Genomic DNA, 20,725 nt, shown 5'->3' with positions numbered 1-20,725 from the left:
CGACAAGTCTAATCAGCGCGCGAACATTTAAAAGGTGAAATATTCCGCAACTAGAGCTGCGATTGCGTTATATAGCGCCGCCGTTCTTTTCCGCGTGCAGACTGGCTGTCGTCACCCGCCTCAGGTGATATATATGGCCTACTGCCGCGCCTGCAAAGTGGAACTGCGGCCCCATCTTTAGGACCTGGTTAGCGCACCTGTTAGCCGCACTGGTTAGCGCGCATGACGGATACGAAACGTAACAACGGGCAGAGCACGCCGTGCGCACCCCCTCAGACATCATCTGCTGGAAAGAAATCTAATATGTAAATATTCTTGCCGAAAATTAATTCAATATGCTTAAGAAAAAGAAAGCAAATTTTTTTGCCTACATTTGGGCTACGCAAAAAATTTCGCTGTTGGCTACGTTTGGGCTACTACGGAGGCCAATTTGGCTACCTGAGGTCGGAGCCATCTGGCAACCCTGCGGCGCGGCGGCAGACCCATCCGAGCAGCAGACGACGGAGCTTCGTGGGGGCAGTTTTGTGCGCGTGAAAGCGTGCGGCGTATTCCTTCGTGCGGGCAGGCCGCAATTTTTTTCGTCTCTCTTGCGCTTCGACGCAGAACTCCCCCTGTTTATGACGGCGGCAAGGTGAGAAATGTTTATTTGTGGAAATAAGCTGCATTGCAAGCAATTTAGGCGGCCGCGCCGGCCGCCGGTGCCTGTCTGCAGTTCGTGAAGCGGCGCGCTCGCTCTGTGGCCTGCCGGCTGTTGTTCACGGCATTGCAGTGTGAGGCAAAGTCAAGGAAGGAATGTTTTGTTTTCGCAAAAGTACGCTACATTTCAAGCACTTCATGCAAAATTACGCTGCATTTCAAGCAGTCTACCTTAGTACGCCGGCGCAGTTGTGAAGGGCGTGCGCACGCTGGGTCATGCTACGCCGTGGGCGGGAGCGGCGGGAGGAATGATGGTGCATGATGCAGCTTCGCCGGTCAGTGCGTAGAAAAAAAAAAACCTGCCCACGGCCTGTGGCCCGACGCGCAGTGCCTAGCGGTTAGTTTTGCTTGGTTTCGTGCTTTGTTTCTCGGGACGTGACGTTTTTGTATGCCCCCCGACAATATGTAACTTCTTTTGGGTGCCATTTGTCGGTGCAAGGTTAAAACGTACTTTTTTGAAAGTGGGCGAACGGCGAAGACGACCGTTCCCGCGCAGCAAGTACGGGACTGTAAGACTCTTATCTGAACTCGTGGAAACGCACATTTCACCCGCGCATTGACTACACAGCAATGCGCTTTTGAAAACCGGCAAAAAAAGGGAACGCGTCGGCCTTTCTAAACTCTAAAATGCTTGAAAACCAAGAACTGTTGCACCGATAGTTTAATTTTCTATGCCTCTTAAAACATACGTTGCACCCGTGTATTTCTCAGTGCTCCTAACACACTGTGTACTTGTTCGTAGTCCATGTAGTGGCCGTTCGTATACGAAATATTTTTCTCGAACAAAACGCGTACTCTGCTGTCCACCTAGGTGTTAGGAGGTAGACAAAAATGTCGGGGAATGTAGAAATGCTTGAAAAAAGTTGATTGGTATCTGCCGTGTAGTAGGGTATGTGTATTGTACTTTGCGCAACGGCGTTCAGCACGCCAGGTTCGCAAAAACATGTTGACTCCGCTCGTAATTTCATTCCCTCACCGCTTTCGCACCTTTTCACTGTTTACAGAGTTACAATATAAGGAGACTGAGAATGACCATACTTGCGAATTTTTCAGGTGATGCCACCCGTCGGCAACACCTGCTGTGTGCCGTGGTGCCGCAACAGGAGCACCTTGAGCAAGAGGCCAGGATCCATCTTCTTCCGCATCCCACGGGACAGCAGGTCTGTCGTGGTTTTCAGCTTGCCATTTGTCATAGTTTCATATAGTCGTCTATTTCCACAGCGATGTAACTGTGAATGTGTTTATAGGCATAAAATAAATGGCCGTGACGTTGTTTGACAGATATGAGTAGCAGTGAATATTTTCACATGGCAGCAAATTCGTCATGTGATAACTGGCATACTAAGGCTGCTTACTTTGTATGGTGCAACGTCCCAAAATGACTCAAGCTATCAGGGACATGTATAACAATGAAGCCATTTGAATAATGAAAGTGTTGTGCACTGTGGATAGAAATAATTTTGCAAGTGTTACATTTTTGTTTTTAGATGAATACTAGGTAGGCTGAAGCACCTATGCACCAGTTTGAAAACGTTTGCGACGGCGCTTTTCTACAATCGGGTAATGTACCATTTCCCAATGTCTCATGGTCTGTTATGAAGAACACTTGCGGCGACTTGTTTGGATACTAGTGAAGCACTTCATGCTTATACATTCAACAATGACGCCACCGCGGTGGCTCAGTGGTTATGGTGCTCGGCTACTGACCCGAAACACGTGGGTTCAATCCCGGTCATGGCGGTCACATTTCAATGGCGACGAAATGCTACAGGCCCGTGTACTGTGCGATGTCAGTGAAGTTAAAGAACCCAAGGTGGTTTAAATTACCCGGAGACCTCCACAACGGCGTCCCTCATAGCCTCAGTTGTTTTGGGACGTTAAACGCCATAATAAGCAAAGCAGAGTTTCAGCAATGAAGTAATGGAGTGCCTTAAACACGTACGCAGGTTGACAGCATGGGTGTCATACAGCGGAAGAAGTGACCTTTTGGAAAAACCGCCCAGTTCATTGTACACCAGGTACTGGATGTGCACTGACCACTTCACAGCAAAGGACTTTATGGATCCCGGGCACACGCGACTCACTAAATTGGCTGTGCCTTATGTGTGTCCAGATTTGCAAGGCAAGCTGGTCACAGCATATATATTTATGAAGTAAATATTGTAGCAGGTAATCAAGAATTAAGCTGACGTGCTATACTGTATGTAATGTATATGTGCCTAGTTCGTATCTTTCCTTATGCTGCAGTTCACTTCAGTTGGCTTGAGAGTTTTTGTTTTGCTTCATGGTCAATAATTTCACTCTTCTGCTGAGCCTTTCCACACTGTTTTTCAAGCAAGAGGCTCTGCATTCACAGATGTGCGCTCATATGACTGCCGTACTCATTCTGAACATTGATTAGTTGCCGTGGTGGCTCAGGGCTGGTGGTGCCTGGCTGGTGATCTGAAAGGAGTGGGTTCGATCCCATTCAGATTTAGATGCAGGCAAAATGCTTGAGGCCCTGTGTACTGTGTGATGTCAGCACGCATGAATGCATAACGGTGGTCTAAATTTCCGGAGTCATTCACCAGGATGTCTTTCGTAGCCTGATTCGCTTTGAGACAAAGCACTACAAATGAGACATTTGCTCATGTTTTCTGCCATTGCCTGCAGCGCCGCATCTGCTCATCGACCATGGCCATACCACAACGGACGTGGCAGATCATGGGTGTTCTCTTCCCCCAAGCAGTAGCTGCTTTCCTGACTTGGCTGAAAGCGGTGCAAGCCCTCAAGAAAGCAGCTGCGTTGGTTAGTACTTGTTCCTTTAAAGCTGCTTAGTAGCATTTTCAGTAGTAGTGTTCAGTAGCATATGCAACATATTCTTCGTATAGTGTACACTGTATCATTTTTGCCCATTGTAAGAACAGACAGTTTAAAATTATTTAGGGAAGCGTTGATTTTGTCTGACTTTTGAATTTGTTTATCGTGTCTTGTTACATCATACGGAACGTCTGTCTACCGTTTTTCCGCTGATGGAAAAGTTTCCATGCTATGGTTTAAGTGCGGATACAGCTCACTCGATAGATTTGTGAACTGTTGTAAACATAAACATAGTTCCTCACTTCTGTTCTGGTACATGCTCATTAATGTTTCGTATATGCAGTTCGAATAAATTTTTATAGTATATTTGTTATGTATAAAGTTTATACTTCAGGTGGCCTGGGTAAAGTTTAGTTGTCGCCATCGTGTTTCCCAATGCTGAAATTAGGCTAGACGACTATTTAGTAGTTTCGACAAGTAAAAAATATTCAGTACTAACATGGTTGACCTGTCACTAAGTAGAGTTTGACCTTGCCTAGGCTGTAGGTAATTGGTATGCGCCGGACAAGGTCCCGTCACCCGCAACCTGGTTGGCACGCTGAGTAAAGCTATCACTCAGTGAAACTGCAATATGGAGGGCACTAACTACAATTGACAAGAGATGACAGGAAATGCCTTACAGAGGCATTGCAAACAAGAACAGAGAGGAATGTGTGCTTGCCTCAGCACCACTGTTACTACCTGAATTGCATGTGCCAATGCAAATTTGTGTATTCCATGACGTGGTGTTCGGCTCTTGTGTTCCCTTTAGACCTCAGAAACATAACTTTCCACTGTAGAAAATCTTAAATTTCATGCCTTAAGAACAAACAAGCCGCAGTATTCTGCAGAAAACGTCAAAATGCGCTTCAATGCCCCTCATGTAATAATGAGAACTATTAGTTTCCTTTTTTTCCAAACCTATCCGCGGTAGGCAACAAACCTTTGCCATTAGGCTCATAACCTGGTAAGAGAGGCCATGTTTTCAGTGAGCTTGCGACTTGGTGCGTAAGTGCAAGGAAGGTGGCAGTGTACATAAAAAAAGTTTATACCCATAGTACCTTTTGGTCACAAAGAGAAGACGCAGGCAGAATTTAGTGCAGCAAAGAACAGCAAAGCACTGGGTGTCTGGAAACAGTAGCGACTGCTGCTGGTGCTGTGTGGGGAGCTGCATGCATTAAAGTGTCGGAGGTTTGTCCTCACTGTTTTGGTACATGCGTCTGAAGCAATGCCTTTTTTTGTTCAATTAATTTAAATATCTCCTCAACCGTCAAGCTCCCATCATTGTATTCATCCAGATAAGGTAAAAGTCATTTGTCTGACGTGTTCGTACTGATGTCGGTGAGAGCATCACCCAAAAAGAAAAGGCGGCTCTTTACACAAATGTGCGGCAAATGCTTACGTGGACGTCTTTTGGTGCATTCACAGGAAACTAGGGGTGTTAACCATAGCATTGAATGCATAATGTAACACTCGAAGCGTTTACTTCACATGCAGGAATCTTACTCCGGGACAAGTTATATTCGGGACAGTCGTGTACATGAGTTGTATGAATGAATCGCGCAGAGTGCATTATGCTCATAGAAAAATAACCGTAATGCAATACGTTGCACTTACTGCAAGCAATGTTTACTGTGACGGAACCATTAAAAAGCATTGTGTCAAGACTGCCTTTATTGCTACCCTTTTTCTTGTATTATTGTTCTTGGCAGCGATCCTGCAATGGCTCAGCATACACAAATTGTCTGCAGTAGTCCAAGTCCAGGGCCACAGCAACTATAAGGAGGCTGCAGGCAAATGTGAAGAGCTGCCGCAAGACCATCACAGGTTTGCGCAGACAACAACACAGCTTGCCGCCAACTATTTCGAGGGCACTTGGTGTCATCCGGCCATTTGTCACTGACGAAGTGTCCAAACTTCTCACTGCCCACGTGCGTTCATAGCCAAGGGGCAAAGGCAAACGATTTCCTTTGTGGCTAAAGAAATTTTCGTTGCACCTAAACTTTCGTGGACCACGGGCGTATAGATTTTTAGCTCCCATTTTCACCTTGCCAACCCAGCATTCGCTGAGACGATGGTTGGCTAACGTCAACATGAAACCAGGTGTGATTCCTGGGGTCATTGAGTCGCTTTCAGCGACAAGTCAGACTTGGGATAAAAGAGATCAATCATGCACTTTGATCTTCGATAAAATAGTACAGAAAAAAAACTTGTGCTACGATTCCAGTCAGGATGCTATACATGGCTTTGTGGATGATGGTAATGTGCGGACATCGACAATTACAGACAGGGCTTTGGTTGTTCTGGTGGGTGGAATCTCTAAGAGGTGGATTCAGCCAATAGCATTTACAATTGTCAACACCAGCACCTATTATGCGTAAATTGCTCATGTCCCTTATTGATAAACATAAAGACATAGCCAAACTGACAGTGAAAGCACTTGTTTGCGACCAAGGGGCGTCAAACATCAGCTTGTGTTATCAGCTGGGCGTGTCTGTTGACAGGCCTTTGTTTGAAAGAAGGGGTGAGCGGATATATTTTATTTTGGACGTGCCCCATCTCATTAAAACTACTGGTAATAATGTGCAAGCTCACAAGTTGCTAATTGGGGAAGAGGTTGTGGACTGGGCTTACATTGAGCGCCTGTACAATTCGCCCCACGAGTTGCGCTTGCATTTAGCCCCAAAGCTGACCGAGCGGCACATTTTTCAAAAACCGTTTTCTAATATGAAAGTAAGCAGAGCAGCACAAGTACTGAGTGCTTCAGTGAGTGTGGCCATTATGGCTTCAATATATGCAGAGGAGCTGCCCGCAGCAGCAATGGCTACAGCGCAGTTTTGCAAAAGAATGGATAAACTGTTTGATGCACTGAACAGCTCAACTTCGAAAAAAATAGCGCAAAGATATCGCTATGCGATTAAAAGGGGTGATGAAGAACTTGTTCACTTCCTTCAAGATCATCTTTACTGGATTAAAACGTGGAAGTTTGCTGTCAAGCGTCAGCCACAAACAATCATAGGCTGGCAGATAACTATTCAGGCTGCTTTGCTTCTTTGGAGTGATCTTTCTGAAAATCATAATTTTTTGTATCCTCATTCGTCGGCTGCAGCAGGATTCGCTGGAGAATGTTTGGGCACATTAGGCAGAAGCAAGGCTGCAACATGAATCCGAATGTTTTCCAGTTTATCTCTGGTTTAAAGCATATTTGCATTCAGAAACTGTTTAGACTTTCTAAACAAGGTAATGCTGAGGAGGATAGATGTGAACTTCTACTGGAATGTTCACCATTCTCTGCTAGCAGGGCATCTCTAGTTGATAATGTTGTGCAGGCTCCTGCTGACGACTTTCCGTCCTTGCAAGATGTTTCAGAGCTAGCCGTGGATAAGTACTCTCATGTTATTGAGGATACTGTTGTCTAATACGTGGCAGGCTTCTTGGTAAAATATTTTTCTGGTAAATATGCAAAGAATTGCATTTGCCCTCAGTGTTGAAAGATGAAGACAATACATTGAGTGGTTCTCATCAATATTTTACGATGCTGAAAGCATATCATGCACCAGGCAAAGTGTTCGGAAATTTAACGGTACCATCGCAAAGGGCATGCACATTTGGGCAAGCACTTGAGACCCACTTTCTTGCTTTGGTTGAGGATACTGCACATCTAGAAAGGGTTTATGTTTTGCTGCGACATCTCCAATGCATTGGGGATTTTGATTTTTGTTCTCTTGAGTGCCGGCAGAAGTTTGTAAAAATGTATTCTAGAATTCGTTTATGCTGGCATGTGAGATTTGTGAACAGAAATTTAGACAAAGTTCGCTTTCAGTCGTCACTTTCTGGTGTACAACTTGATAAATTTAAAGGTTAATGTTGCGTTGAAGCATACGGTGAACTTGAAACCAACGTGCCTCAACATAATCTTTCAGAGAAGTACACAGGATGGAAGGTCAGCCCACAGGACTTGAAGGGTGGGGGGGACTGGATTTAAGTGCACAAGCAATGTGCAAGCTTCTGCAGGATTGCTCTAGGGGCCGCCTAATTTATCGAGTGCATTCCATGTGTTCCATTATGTTTTTGCACATAAGCGCTTTTTGTAGTGGCCCTCGTTGCTCTGCAGGTTGAAGAAATGAGCATATGGTTGTCGTTTCACAACTGCTACTGCTTCCTGCTTTGCATTGAGTAGGACCGCCCGCTTGGTGCGCTGCAGTCAAATGGGCCGCAGGGCCCTATGAGAGTGTCCGCTCTTTACCAATATCTTTCTCTATGGGTAAGTACTGTATGTACAACTACATCTGGGGGCGTGCATAATTGTTTTTACGTAGGTTCATTCTTTGTTGCGAATCTGTGCTGGTAGTGGCGGTTGTGTGTGTGGCAGCTCTGCGAGCCGTAGCACCCTGAGGTGCGTCGTACGGGACGTGGCTACGCGAACTGCCCTTTAGCTGCTGCAAGGCACATCTGAGTTGCCGGTAATTGTTTTTGTGTAGGTTGGCTTCGTGTGACGAAAAGGCGGGAAGTTTGTCATCCCCCGTTTGAGGCAGTAAGTTTTACTGCTCTTTTGTTATACCCTGAATCATATCGAAGTGCCACGGTTTGCGTCGTTTTGCAAAATTAATGAATCGATAGCTGCTTAATTACTCTGTCGTATGGTCAATTGCAGCAATTGGTACTCAGGCATCAAAAAACGAGTGTTATATCAGGATATTTTCTCCAGAGAAGGTGCCGTATTGAGTGAATGCCTTTAATTGTAACCTGTATCGCGTACGCGAAGCCGGCCACATTACCTTCCTTGCTTTTGTCGTGATTACTCGAAAAGGCGGGAAATTTTAGCGGCTGAAATAGCCACCGGTCCGTAATTCACGCAGAGTATTAAGTAGCCGCCGTTTGATGCTGGATTCTCTTTTACTTCAATTGAAGTGTGATTTGCACAAATATTTTCGATCGGTGTGTTGCGAGAACGAAGTGCCACCTAACAGCTGCAACGTACAACTTGGTCATCAAATAAATTTATAAGGTAATTTTCTGCAGAGACGGATGTTTGGTGGACACTTTAATTGTGCCCCCCAAACGTGGAGTGCAGACGCGGAAGGAACCACCTTTTTGTAATCCTTGAAATAAGATGTCTAACGCTTTGTTTTATCCTGGAAATCTCATTTGATTACTCTTTCTACAGCCGTGGAAAGTCGCACAGGTTGCGTCGACCCGTTGCAAGGGCCAAGCACCACCTAACTGCAACAAGGTCCATATCTGTAATCAGTCGATTCATTGCAGTTTATTTCTCCCCCCTTATGTGTGCCCTTATTTTACCCGGTTTCGCATATGTTATACTGCCTTGCTTTCTTATGTTACTCCGTAAATGTAGGAAATGTGGGCTGCGAAAGCAGCCGCTCTTTCTGTGTAGACCTCTGGCTGACGCTAGAAAGTTTCGTTTTGCTTTTCGTTTTTGTAATTCGTAATTGAATGCTCAGCATTGCTGTGCGGCTGTTTTTGAATGTGCAAACATGAAGCAGACATTCTTGGTATGCTCATTAATTTTCATGTGGTCTTTGGCAGCTGCCATGACTGCTGTGCACAACAGCAGTGAATTCGTGGTTGAGCTGCACTCAGAGATTGGCTTCGCCATGCTCCTGCGAGGCATCGAGATGCATTTGGAAAGGCATTTCACTCAGTCTTCCTATGCTTCAAAATTTCATTGTGTATTATCATTTTGTTGCCAAATTTGTGCTATATTTTTGCATGGGCTGAAGTGGTGCAACTAGTTCACATGGCGCGTGATATTTTCTTTTAGAACTTTGGAAACATTTTAATGCCTAGGCAAGGGAGTATTCAGCTGTTCTAACAAAAACGTAAAATGAGCAGAGCATGCAGTTTGCATGCATGGGGCATACGCCAATGTGTTACTATTGTGCTGATTTTACAGCAGTGAAGATTCCACTTGGAAGCTCTCGATAGTGTCCCATGAATTTTGTACTAGTCCAACTGTGATAACCAATTTTTATTGTCAGAACATGGAGTCTCTTACCCAAGACTACAAAACGTTTGCCTCAACATGTAGAGAATCCGCCTTTTTACACTATAGTTAACGAGCTCGTTCGGCTGAAAACCCGGCAAACCCCTTTATCATCTGGAAAAAATATCAAATTTCAAATGAAGTTAGGGGAGGGTACAAATGTAAGTGCAATTAGCGAGGAGGTTAGTCTTGGGGGTATTTCGTAAAATAGAGGTAATTCGTTAAATTCGTGTATTGCAGCTCAAACCCAGGCCCTTTGTGGGCCAGGTGGGCATGCTACACAAAGGCAATGAAGTGCTGTCGGTTGAGCGCGTTACAGGAGCGACCAGCTAGCGGATGCGTTGTTTGATTATAGAGATTGTTCATCGATAATTTTAATCAATGGTGTGATTCAACATTGAAAATTGATAAATTCAGAAAGTGTCAATTTTTCACAGATGGCCATCAGGAAGAGAGTAGGCTGTTATGTGTGAAGTTTCCATCAGGTGTGGTTGCAGCTGGGGGTACCGTGGAGCCATGACATATCACACAGGGTATAAACAGTTAGTACTAGTGACTGGGGGAGCACTTGTGATGGCGCTCTTAGTGTCTACTAGTGTGGACGCTTTCTTGTCTACTGTTAAGATGATGCTTAGCCATCACCCTAATTTTTCACATACCTTACTCTTGTAACTAAACATTTAAGCTGCAGGAACATTCTGTTTAGGTGCAAGCATACGATTGCCTACATGTGTTGCGACAGTCCAGAAGGCAAGCCATTCAGCTTATTAGATGATTGCAGTGTCTGTCCCAACTGAAGTACAGTTGCATTTAAGCGGGCAAATTGAAAACAAAAAAAAAGGTTTTATGTCATGACTGAGTTGATTTTGAAGCACAACTTTTGTGTAGTCTACTGCAGTGTTTTATGAGTTGGAGTGCCTACGTGACAGATAACCATGTGGAAAATTTGTTTATTCACTTCAGCCAAACTGCCATTACAAAATAGCTGCCTTGTGAACTGGTGCGAGATAATTTGCCTGTTGTATTTTATAGTGAAGTGTAGAGATAAGGCATAAAATGAACAAGGGACAAGCTGGAGGAGAGGATAGCTGTTTGTGTCTGCTATAGCAGATTAAAGGTCCTCTTGGATTGGCTTGTTCGTTTTATGCTGTCGAGAATCTAATCTTCCCCACCTTCTTTCTACTGTAGTGCCACATAGATGTAATGATTATGTTTTCTATTTTGTGTTTGTGATGTCTGGTGAAAGGAAATTCTGAAAAATTCGAAAGCAGTGGTGGTGTGTTCTCATTTTTTACTATTAATTTGGCATTCGGAAAATATAAGGAAGCAGGACAGAAAGATCACATGAGGAAACAGGCTCCATTGTTCATTTCTAAAAGCGTAAAAGTTAGCGTTGAAGCTGTATTATAGTTAGTCCAAGCATGCCCATGGACCCTGTTCATTTGTAATCAGTATAGGATGCACACAGCTAGTTTAAGGAAACTAAATTTTGAGCATGCTAGAAGTTTAAGGTATTTTATTTATTTTGGGCACAGCGCTGAAGTTTCCTTGTCGCTTTTGTTGCCCAGCGGAGTGGCCTATGCACAGCTGAACAGTGAACCTACTAACTTCAAGCCAGAACAAGAGCTGCAAGGCCTCGTCGCATTTGTTGCCCATTGGAGTGGCCCATGTGTAGCTGTACTGTGAGGACCGGCTGAAGCAAGAGCTGCCGAGGGGTCTTTACGGGACTGCATATTTTTAAAAGTTATTAAGGCGTGGAAAAAACAAACTGGAAACAGTATGCATGCAAAAGCTTGTAGGCAGACTAGAAACAGGACTTGTCACAAAAAAATCTAGCATCACAATTCAAATCACAGTGAATGGGCTGGCAGGGACTGAGAACAAAATGTTCTTTGAATAAGCTGGTAATTGAATATCCACCAACACAGCTAAAGTTGCTTATGAAGTGTTATGCTAGAGTTTATGACAACTCCTGTTGCTAGTCTCTACAAGCTCCTGCTTGAATATTCATTTCAGCTTTCTTTTGTTCAACGCAGCATTTATTTTTTATGGTAGAGAGAAAAGCAATATGCCATATGGTCCTCATTAATTTGGACTTTTATATGTACAGGTGCCGTCAAAAGTAAATGGAAGGCAATATTCAGGAAAAAAATTAATCATTGGCCCCCAATTCATGCATCCTTGAATACATATGCGCAGCCCAATTGTGATTGTGCGAATTGCACTGTGCCCAAACAAGCATGGACCATTATGCTTTAGATTTAACGTAATTAAATTTTTTTGAAAAAGTCGCCTTCTATTTACTTTTGACGGTGAGTGTACAGTGGTTCTGTTATGTACACCTCACAGCTAACGTGAATAGCATTTCATGTCATCTTTTCTTTTTTTGAAAATGTGCTTTTTTACTGCAATTTCTATGTGCCTTAAGTTGTCACTGTTCCACTCACTTAAGTAGATTTAGTCCTTTCTGTACAGTGCTGCGCCTTGTCTGCAAATAACAGTAACAGCTGTTATGTTTCTTTGCATTTCTTTTGGCATTTGTCTTATGTGATTGTTTTGTATTTACACAAAACAGTGAATTTGTTACTCTTCACACATTTGTTTTCTATTCATTTGGCTAGGAGGAAAACTAGCCATTCCGCATTTATTTGAATTTTTGTGTTTCTTTTCGTTCCTGCTCTTATCATTTAACATCGATGTTGTCATGTACATTACTTCCTTTTCTATTCATTTTGAAAGAAGTATCTACTAACCAAGCTTCGGTTGTTTGAACATTCATGCTGTAGTTTTGTGACAGCAATTTTTTTTGGTCTACAAGCTACTGTGTTCATATTCATTTTAGTTTCATTTTTTGTATTATTATTATGACTTCTTTTTAATCGGCAGCAGATCTAAGTACTCACCGTTTTGTTCAGTCTTTTGCAGTGGCTGTATGCATATTTCACAGTGAACTCAAGTAGCACTCTGCTTGCTTTTTGTATTCTTTTGAGTATGCCTTTTTTATTACAGTGCTATGTGTCTTAATTGTGACAGAAAGAGTAGCCACTGTTAGCATGTTTTAGTAGTGTTTTGCTGAGAGCTGTGCTCTATATACTCACCTACCAAGCACAATAGGCACTGTTATTGAGCTGACTGAAGTGACCATTTTGGTGTTTAGTTCTTCTGTAGTGTAGTAGCTGTATTTCGTATGCTCATTTTATAAACACTAAAGACAATCCCTTTCCATTTGGGTTTTCTTCGAGTGTTTTGCTGCTTAGTGTTAAAATGTGTTATATGCTGTTGTAAGACATTTTTCTAAACAATGAAGATATTGATGCCAATTTAACGCGGCTGCGAAGATTCTGGAAAGCTTGATGTACATGGAATATCTGTTGAAAGTTTTTTCTTGACCTTAGCCTAGACTAGAGGATTGAGATCCTAATTATTGCACATCACTCAAATCTTATAGTTTACTTTTACTACAGCGATTATCAGTCAACCAACATGCTATCTGTATTAGCTAGCCTAAATACAGTTTATACACAGGCTTCAGGTAAATACCAGGTGCTATACACCTTTCCAAAAAGGGCTTCCTGGGCGCTGCCATATTGTTCCCTGGACTGCAGTGGGCACCTCGCGCTAGCAGGGTGGAAGCAACGGGGGAACCGGTTTCCAGCAATCCAGAGAGGAGGTGTTTCGCCGCTTCCACCATGCTAGCGCGAGGTGCCCACTGCAGTCCAGGGAACAATATGGCAGCGCACAGCGAGCCCTTTTTAGAAAGATCTATATACTGCCAGTGAGGCCTCTGTTGCAATGCATAGGAAGTACTGTAGATGTCTAACTGCCCTATGTGCACATCCATTATATGCAACAAATGTCCAGCCGTAATATGTGTACAACATACTATTTTAGAGGTACGGATGCATTTCTGATAATCCTGTAGATATCCCCTCAATGTTATGCAGACATATTTGGATATCTATTGGACATACACAATGTCCAGCAAGTGCTGTATTTGATACGTCAAAAGGCTGTATGTGGTTATCTGGGTTACCTCATGGAGGCTGTAGCCATGGGGAGACGGTTCGCTTTCAACAATTTCCCTTTCTCTCTCTTCTTTCTCGACTTTGGATGCTGTCCATTTGGCGAGCGCACAGGCCCTTGTAGGCCGTCCACTTACGGTTTCAAAGCTGCCTTTTTATTTCTCTGTAAGATCGACATGCTCTTTTCGGGGCGGTCTCACGAGGGCTGAGACAAGCTTCAATCTCCGCGCATACTGGAAGCTCAACCCCTTCATATTTGGGGGTATTAACGGCACCTCCTTGTTTGCTATAACCGACTAATGCGGCCGTAGTTGTATCTGAAACTTATTGCCATTGCCCAAGGCATACTTTGATGGTGGCACCGCACTTGTTCATGCCAAGCAATTGTTTGTTGTGTCTGTGGCAGTTATTAGTGAGCTCTACTGTATCGCACGTGCATCATGCCACAGACACAAGCAGATGGATTTAAAATAGGCAGGTGCCTGCTGCATGATATGTGCTCTATATACAAAGCGTATAAACAATGCTGTTGTGGTTTTTGAGACTCCTTGTTAGTCTACTGTGCTCTGTTTCGATTTTCAGACATGAGGACCAGTATTACGAGGCCAGGGTAAAATGTGCCTCAGGATGAACCTTCGAAAGCAATGTACTGCTGCGAATACGGGCAGAACCTTACTTTCACTTATTTGCATCTGCAAAGTTAGGTTCATGAGTATCTACCTGGATCTGCCAAGAGAACTAGCCTGACCAGCTGGGCTGAAGTGACAAGCATTGTTAAAGATACTGCAACTGACATTGCATTTCAGCTGGTGGAAAACATCAGTTTCAAATTTTTTCATTCGCAGTTAAGAGCACACTGCAAGTTGCTCTTCTATTTCCTATCCATATCCTTTCACATTTTGTGTCTAGAGAAGAAAGGCTACAGAAAGTGTTGTTAAATGCGCTTTTTGTGCATTGCCGTCTACACAAAAGCGGGCATGTTCCGATGCCTGTGGCGTTTGTGTTTATTCCAAAGTGACACTCCTTTGCTCTCTGTTATTTGGCAGGCCATTACAGAAAAGCCAATGCGTACAAGGTTCCACGCCTTCCACCCTTTCATGACTCCATTACTTCATGCTTATAACCTGGAAAATTCCATGTGCAGTGATCTCAGTGCATTGTGTCTATCACAAAGTGGATTGGAAATAGTTTTGATGTCATTGCTTCAATTACAGGCATCTTAATAACGAGGAAAGTGGGCATTACCGTGAAAACAAAAAATTTGTTTAGTGAACTTGTTTCGTAAGCAATATGGTTCTTTCCCCTGAAATCACAACAGGCTCGCTTAAAGGAGAAGGAAGGAGGGAATAACGGGTGGCAGCATAGTTGTCGCTAACAGTTGTTCCTGTTGCTGACGAGGCGCTAGGTTCTTTTTGTTCGTTTTGACTCAATAGTGGTTGAGCAGAAATCACTGGAGTGGAATGGTTGACCAGTTTCAATTAAGTTCTCGGTGACATTCCCATTTCTGTCGTGGTATTAAGAGGACACCTGGAGTTGAACACAGCCTCTTACCTATGTACTCTTGCGATGTGCACTCAGTAGTAGAAGTATTAGAATCATGATATTTAGTCACCAAGAACCAAGAACCAAGAGAGGATTATGCCTGTCGTGCAAAGGACATTGGTCTTCCAGCTATCTTAGCCAAGCCAGGCACTCCACATATAAAGGGTTGCACAGGGGATAGGAGGATACTGGGTGGCCCTTCTGCATTCCACAACACAGTGAATGAAACTGGCATATGTTTAAGGGCAGTTATTACATTCATGTAATTTCGCCTATTTTTGGAAGATAGCCTGTGCCGGTGTCTGTAGGGTGTTGCATGTCACTTTGTCAATTAACTTTGTGATGTGGAGAGTCGAAAAAAATAAGCAGCTGGTGCTCATCTTAAATAAACGAGAGGCATTGGTTCCAAGATATTATGCTCGGTTAAACATACAAACGGCAGAAAATGACGCCTTTGCTTTTGGTGTAAAGTGGGGTGAATCTGACTCCATTCTATTATTCAGAGATCAAAGCAGGATCTCTGGAACTGAAGAGCCGGTCATTGTGCAAGACGGTGTGCGAGAACACTCGAAAGAAAACAATGTAATTGTGCTGGACATTGTGGTTGCTGTGATAAGTGTGCAAATTGATTATTTCATTTATACCAAATTCTTTCGTGTTTTTCACTTAAAGCAGAAACATCGTGTGAATATTGCATGCATTGAAAGAATTTCCCTTTTGATGAATGTGTGATTGACACATCAATTTTTATATTGAATCTTCTTCTGTACAGCCACACATATTTTCAAAATGCTTGCTGTCGTCATTGGGTGGGACTCCACCAGGTTTCACTTTGCTCTGTCCGCTAGGTGGGGCTTTATGAATATTGGGGCTCTGCAGAAACCCTGCTGTCACTATTGTGTGGTGAATTCTAGATGGTGTCGTATCTGCTGCCGTTCATTGGTTTATGGGCATTTTTATGGCTTTGCTGAAGAGTACGCTATGATTCCTTGTGGTTGGTCCCAGGTGACTGACCTCACTTTGTCATGTGCGAAGCATTCCTGACTCTGTCCAAGCTATGTTTGTTGCTGTGTGCATTTAGCCTGCATTCTGACGTCTTCCGTTCTGTTTTGAGGCTCTTTTATGAGCAGGCGAGATGGCTGTATGGGGTGACAATGTTTTTTTTAGTTTTCTAATGCTTAGTGCTGTTGTGCGCATTTGTAATTCATCAGGTGTGGACTTCAATTCATGATGATTGTATGTACCTTGAATTATCTTTGAGGAGGAAATTCTTTTGTTATGATGTGAAGCCATTTGAAAAAATTTGCTTCCCCAGTGTTTCTGTATAGCTCTTTGCTCTGTTGACCCTGTTTACCTTGTGCGGTGCTGACCCATTGACGCAGTGCTCTTTGCCGTGTTGGCCAAGGCAATGCAAGCTGTAGCAGACTTACTCGTCCAAGAACCACACTGTTTGTCTTTTTTTTCTGATTTTGCCGGAGTGAGTTCCTGACACGTGGCAGGTCTTCACGCCTCACAAAATGCCTGATTTAGTGTTGCTGCGATTCTGATAAGTGATGACAAGGTGTACTTTTATTCTTTATTTCTTGCTGCGTGCACTCTCCCCGCATCAGTTTCATAGTCAGTGGAGGATGCACCACGCATGTAGGATGTGCAGGTTTGTAATCTCAGTACTAGCACTGGATACCCACCAGTGATGCAATAAGCAAGTTTACCCCCTAGCTTGTGCTGGGTGCAGTGCTTGGAAATGAGCCTTTAACCCCAACCTGTGTCGAAGAAAGTGCCTTGAGCCGTGGCCCTCTTTAGCCAAAACTGCCCTTTCACCATCTCACCTATTGTCATCAGCTTTGATTTTCATTAGACTTTTCATCCCACATTCGAGGCGTGGGCCTTACACGAGTAAATATGTTACGCTCTAACTGCACTTGACACGCAGTACTGTGCTGTTTCAGATGTGCTTCTACTGGTTTGGTTAATGGCACTCTTGGAGCTGCTGCAGAGGAAACACCGTATTGGGAATGTTGGCCACACTTGTGGGCGGCTGTAATCTTGGCTGCAAGCAAGCCTCCTGACAATTAGTTACCAGTTGTCAAGCTCTGAAATTTTTTTTCCTACGTGCTGTACAAAGGGTGTAAGAGGTCTTAAAAAAACAGGAGGAATCCTGTCCCAATGTGTTTTGTCTCTAACCATAACTCACACTCGTTAGTTTTTAAGCCTACATAGGCAGACTTGTACAGTCCTTCCCATGAAGCCAGCTACTGTGCTAGCGAACAGGTCTATAAAGTGGCGGTTGGTTTGCTTGCAACAGCTTTCTGATATTTTTAGGTAACTGTGTTACTTTCTTGAGCATAATTATAGTTCTCGTCTGGAGGCAGAATTGAAAGTTTGGAATGTTTGCTTTGGAACTTGATTGTTTTTAAGCCTGTCCTTCTCAATTTACCTGACCTAGCACAACGCTTGTATGAGATGGCATGCTATTTTCACCGTCTCATCCACATAACACCATGTGAGTTGTTGCACATGTAATCCTATGTCTTATGGATGTAACCTGCCTTTCACTTGCAGGCTTGACCACCAGAGGCCGCAAATACGGTGTATTTTCTGGACAAAACTCATCAGGTTAGAATCTTCACTTTTTCTTCATTAAGCTGTTCCTGAAGGTTGGCTTTCAAAGAGAAGTGTGAAGAATACAGAAGCTTCAGTTCATACAGCTCTGGTGAATTATGATGATATTTGCCCTTGATATTCTGGAAAGTTGTTTTCCAGAATATGTGAACTGTTGACCAAACTGTCACCCCTGTGAGTTCTATGCATTGATGTTAGGACTTGTGCAGGAGTCCAAGGCCTCATCAGGTTTTTAGCCTTTAGCTTTTGCTTCCTCTTGTACCCTGTCTAAGGAGCAAATAAAGAACACAAAATTGGCAATGTGCTAAACTTAGCTAATTGCCATTTGTTGGGTATTAGGCCCACTTGGGTGGGCTTAGGACAGCGTTTATCATGATGGCAGTAATGCAAGTGCTTAGAATGGATTTCAAATGCTACCCTATTTTGTTGGCAAGGATGACATTTTATTGCAGCTGAAATGTCTTCAGCTCCTTGCAGAATTCATTCTAGGGATATCTTTCTTCAGACCTGAATTCTTCTTAAGGCCGACCTATTCTATAAAACTTTTCATAAACATCCACAGCTGTTGACAATTATGTCCTGTACATTGATCTTCATTTCCCTAGCTCCAGGTGAGCTGTGCAATGTTGGTTCCTGCATTTGAATGAAAGTATTCTTCCTTTACCACACAGGTTCAGTCGTCACACAGAGCGACCATGGTGCACCTCCTGTGCAAGATTCAACTGGTGAAAGGCGCCCAGTGAGCCACTGCATGGAATCTACTCCTTCTGGCAGTGGTAGCCACCGGGGTAAACCTGCAGTAAAGAAGGTGCACAAATGCACCCACTGCAGCAAGGGATTCAGAAACAGATCTCAGCTGGTGGTGCATCTCCGAGTCCATACTGGGGACCGACCATACCATTGTGATGACTGTGGAAAGCGCTTTACACAAAACGCCCACCTGGAGACACACCAGCGCACTCACACTGGTGAACGTTCTTACCATTGTGAGCACTGTGGTAGGAGCTTTGCACGCCAGAGCACCTTAGTGCAACACCAGCGCACTCACACAGGCGAGCGTCCTTACCATTGTGACTATTGTGATAGCAGTTTTGCACACCAGAGCACCTTAGTGAAACACCAGCGAACTCACACAGGTGAGCGTCCTTACCGTTGTGACCACTGTGGTAGCAGCTTTACATTGATGAACAGCCTGGTGGCACACATCCGTACCCACACGGGTGAAAAGCCGTATCAGTGCCAGCTGTGCCCCATGGCCTTTGTACAACATTCAATTCTTGCGAGGCATGTGAGATCCCATAAGGGCGAAAAGCCCTTCCAATGTGATTTGTGCCATAAGACATTCGCTCAGGGACAAAATTTAAAACTCCACAAAAAGACCATTCACAAAGAATAGCAGCGGTTTCTGATGCTCCTTATTCGATATGTTTTCCTAGCTACCTTTTTATGTGCGATCTAATGAGATTCTAGCTGAATACTCTATGATGGGTGGTGGTAGCTAACCTTCGTCTTTCTTTACATTTGTATGTTTTATTCACTTTTAAAGTTTTTTTCAGGAAAATACATTTGTTGTTCCCTTAGGCTAGACACACACTCGCGATAAGTATTTCCTGAACACAGAGAGTAATCCTGCTATGCTTGTAAACTCGCATGAATGGAAATGAAATCTCGGTCATACGTGGATGGCATCACTTCTCGTTAGAGGGAGATTTTAAAAACATTGTTCCCAATATTACAAAGAGATGTAGCATACCAGAGATGTAATAGCTTAGACGTATGCCAGTTTACCGCAAATTGACTATGCACGCGTAGTGACATGGTTACAATCAGGCAGGGCACTGCGCATTCGGAGCCGGCGTTCAGTAAACCAGTATACATCTACGCTACTTCGTCTCCACTGCGCTAATTTTCTATTGCTAATGCCATTTATCTGCCTGCTTCAGTGAAAAGATTCAAGGGGGTAAAACATGCACAACTATTCTTTTTATTCGTGCAGTCTGAGTGGTCGTATGTTTGTTATGGTCATTATAAATTCACTCATTTATTAATGAGTGAATTTATGAACCGATTGAACCAATTTCAGTTTGTGTGACAACACAGGAAAACCTGCTCTTGTGTTAATCTTAGTGTGTTTATTCTGGCAGTCCTAGTGGCTGGAATGAGGGGGCGAACGGCTAGTGTCCGACCTCGTATTGATGTGTCTGTGTTAGTGTGCACGTTTTAGAACAGTTCTCTGTACTTCGGTATCAAAGCCAACAAAAAGAGTTTACGAACATCTACATCACCATTTCTCAGACCGCTTTCTCTGCTGGATATAAGTGGCATAATATTTGTGGAGCATTATATTCACACCATTTTTATCTGTTGTGGTTGTCAGAATATTAGGTGTTTGTGACCATTTCGTTTTCTGCTAGCTTCTGTGTTGTGTTGGTGTTACTTGAGGAAGCATTATTTTTTTACATAAGGTGTTCTTTATAACAAGCTGCTGGTGTCATGGCTGCTGAAACAAAAATACTGTGATTAGTGCACAAGACAAACATTGTAATCTTGTAGTGTATTGTAACGCACGTAATTTGGGTCATTTTTGTGAGGTTGCTTAGTGCACAGGTGTATTTTATTCCAGTTTCCATTACACATTGTTGAATACGTTCTGGCTGTTTGTAAGGTGTTCATGATAACTAGTTGCAAGGGTCGTGGCAGCTTAAAGAAAAAGTGCTTTGATTGGTGCCTATGAAAAGCATTGTTATTTAGTAGTGTACTGTAATGTTCGTAATGTAGGTTTGTTGGGTGAAATTGCACATGACTATTTTATTACAGTTGCCATTACAAAATGTTGAATACCTTCTGGCTGTTTGTAAATTTTACTTGACATATTGTGCATTAAATTCCAAAGCAGTGCAATTCTCGTGTTATCCTGCCTCTTCAAATAACTGACGTTTCCTTTTTTTAGCGTTATGCTTTCAGCATCCAAGGACATCATTGTGCCTTGCATCCAGGAAAG

General features: G+C 43.4%; 1 protein-coding gene and 1 pseudogene across 1 annotated transcript in view; both read left to right on the top strand.

Annotated features, from left to right (window-relative positions):
* Positions 1-19,120, top strand: part of LOC149328036 (uncharacterized) — a 41,645-nt gene extending 22,525 nt beyond the window's left edge. Inside the window, exons 3-4 of the mRNA XM_089561844.1 lie at positions 17,665-17,718; positions 18,396-19,120. Of these exons, the coding sequence (XP_089417970.1) occupies positions 17,665-17,718; positions 18,396-19,120 (779 nt within the window). The remainder of the gene's footprint in view (positions 1-17,664; positions 17,719-18,395) is intronic.
* On the top strand, positions 3,370-14,191 carry LOC149328037 (uncharacterized; annotated as a pseudogene).
* Positions 19,121-20,725: the final 1,605 nt, after the last annotated feature.

Source organism: Amblyomma mixtum, chromosome 9, assembly GCF_055824585.1.
Source record: "Amblyomma mixtum isolate Tamu chromosome 9, ASM5582458v1, whole genome shotgun sequence".
Taxonomy (NCBI): domain Eukaryota; kingdom Metazoa; phylum Arthropoda; class Arachnida; order Ixodida; family Ixodidae; genus Amblyomma; species Amblyomma mixtum.
Note: the sequence above shows the minus strand (reverse complement) of the source record. Positions and strands in the feature narration are given on the sequence as shown.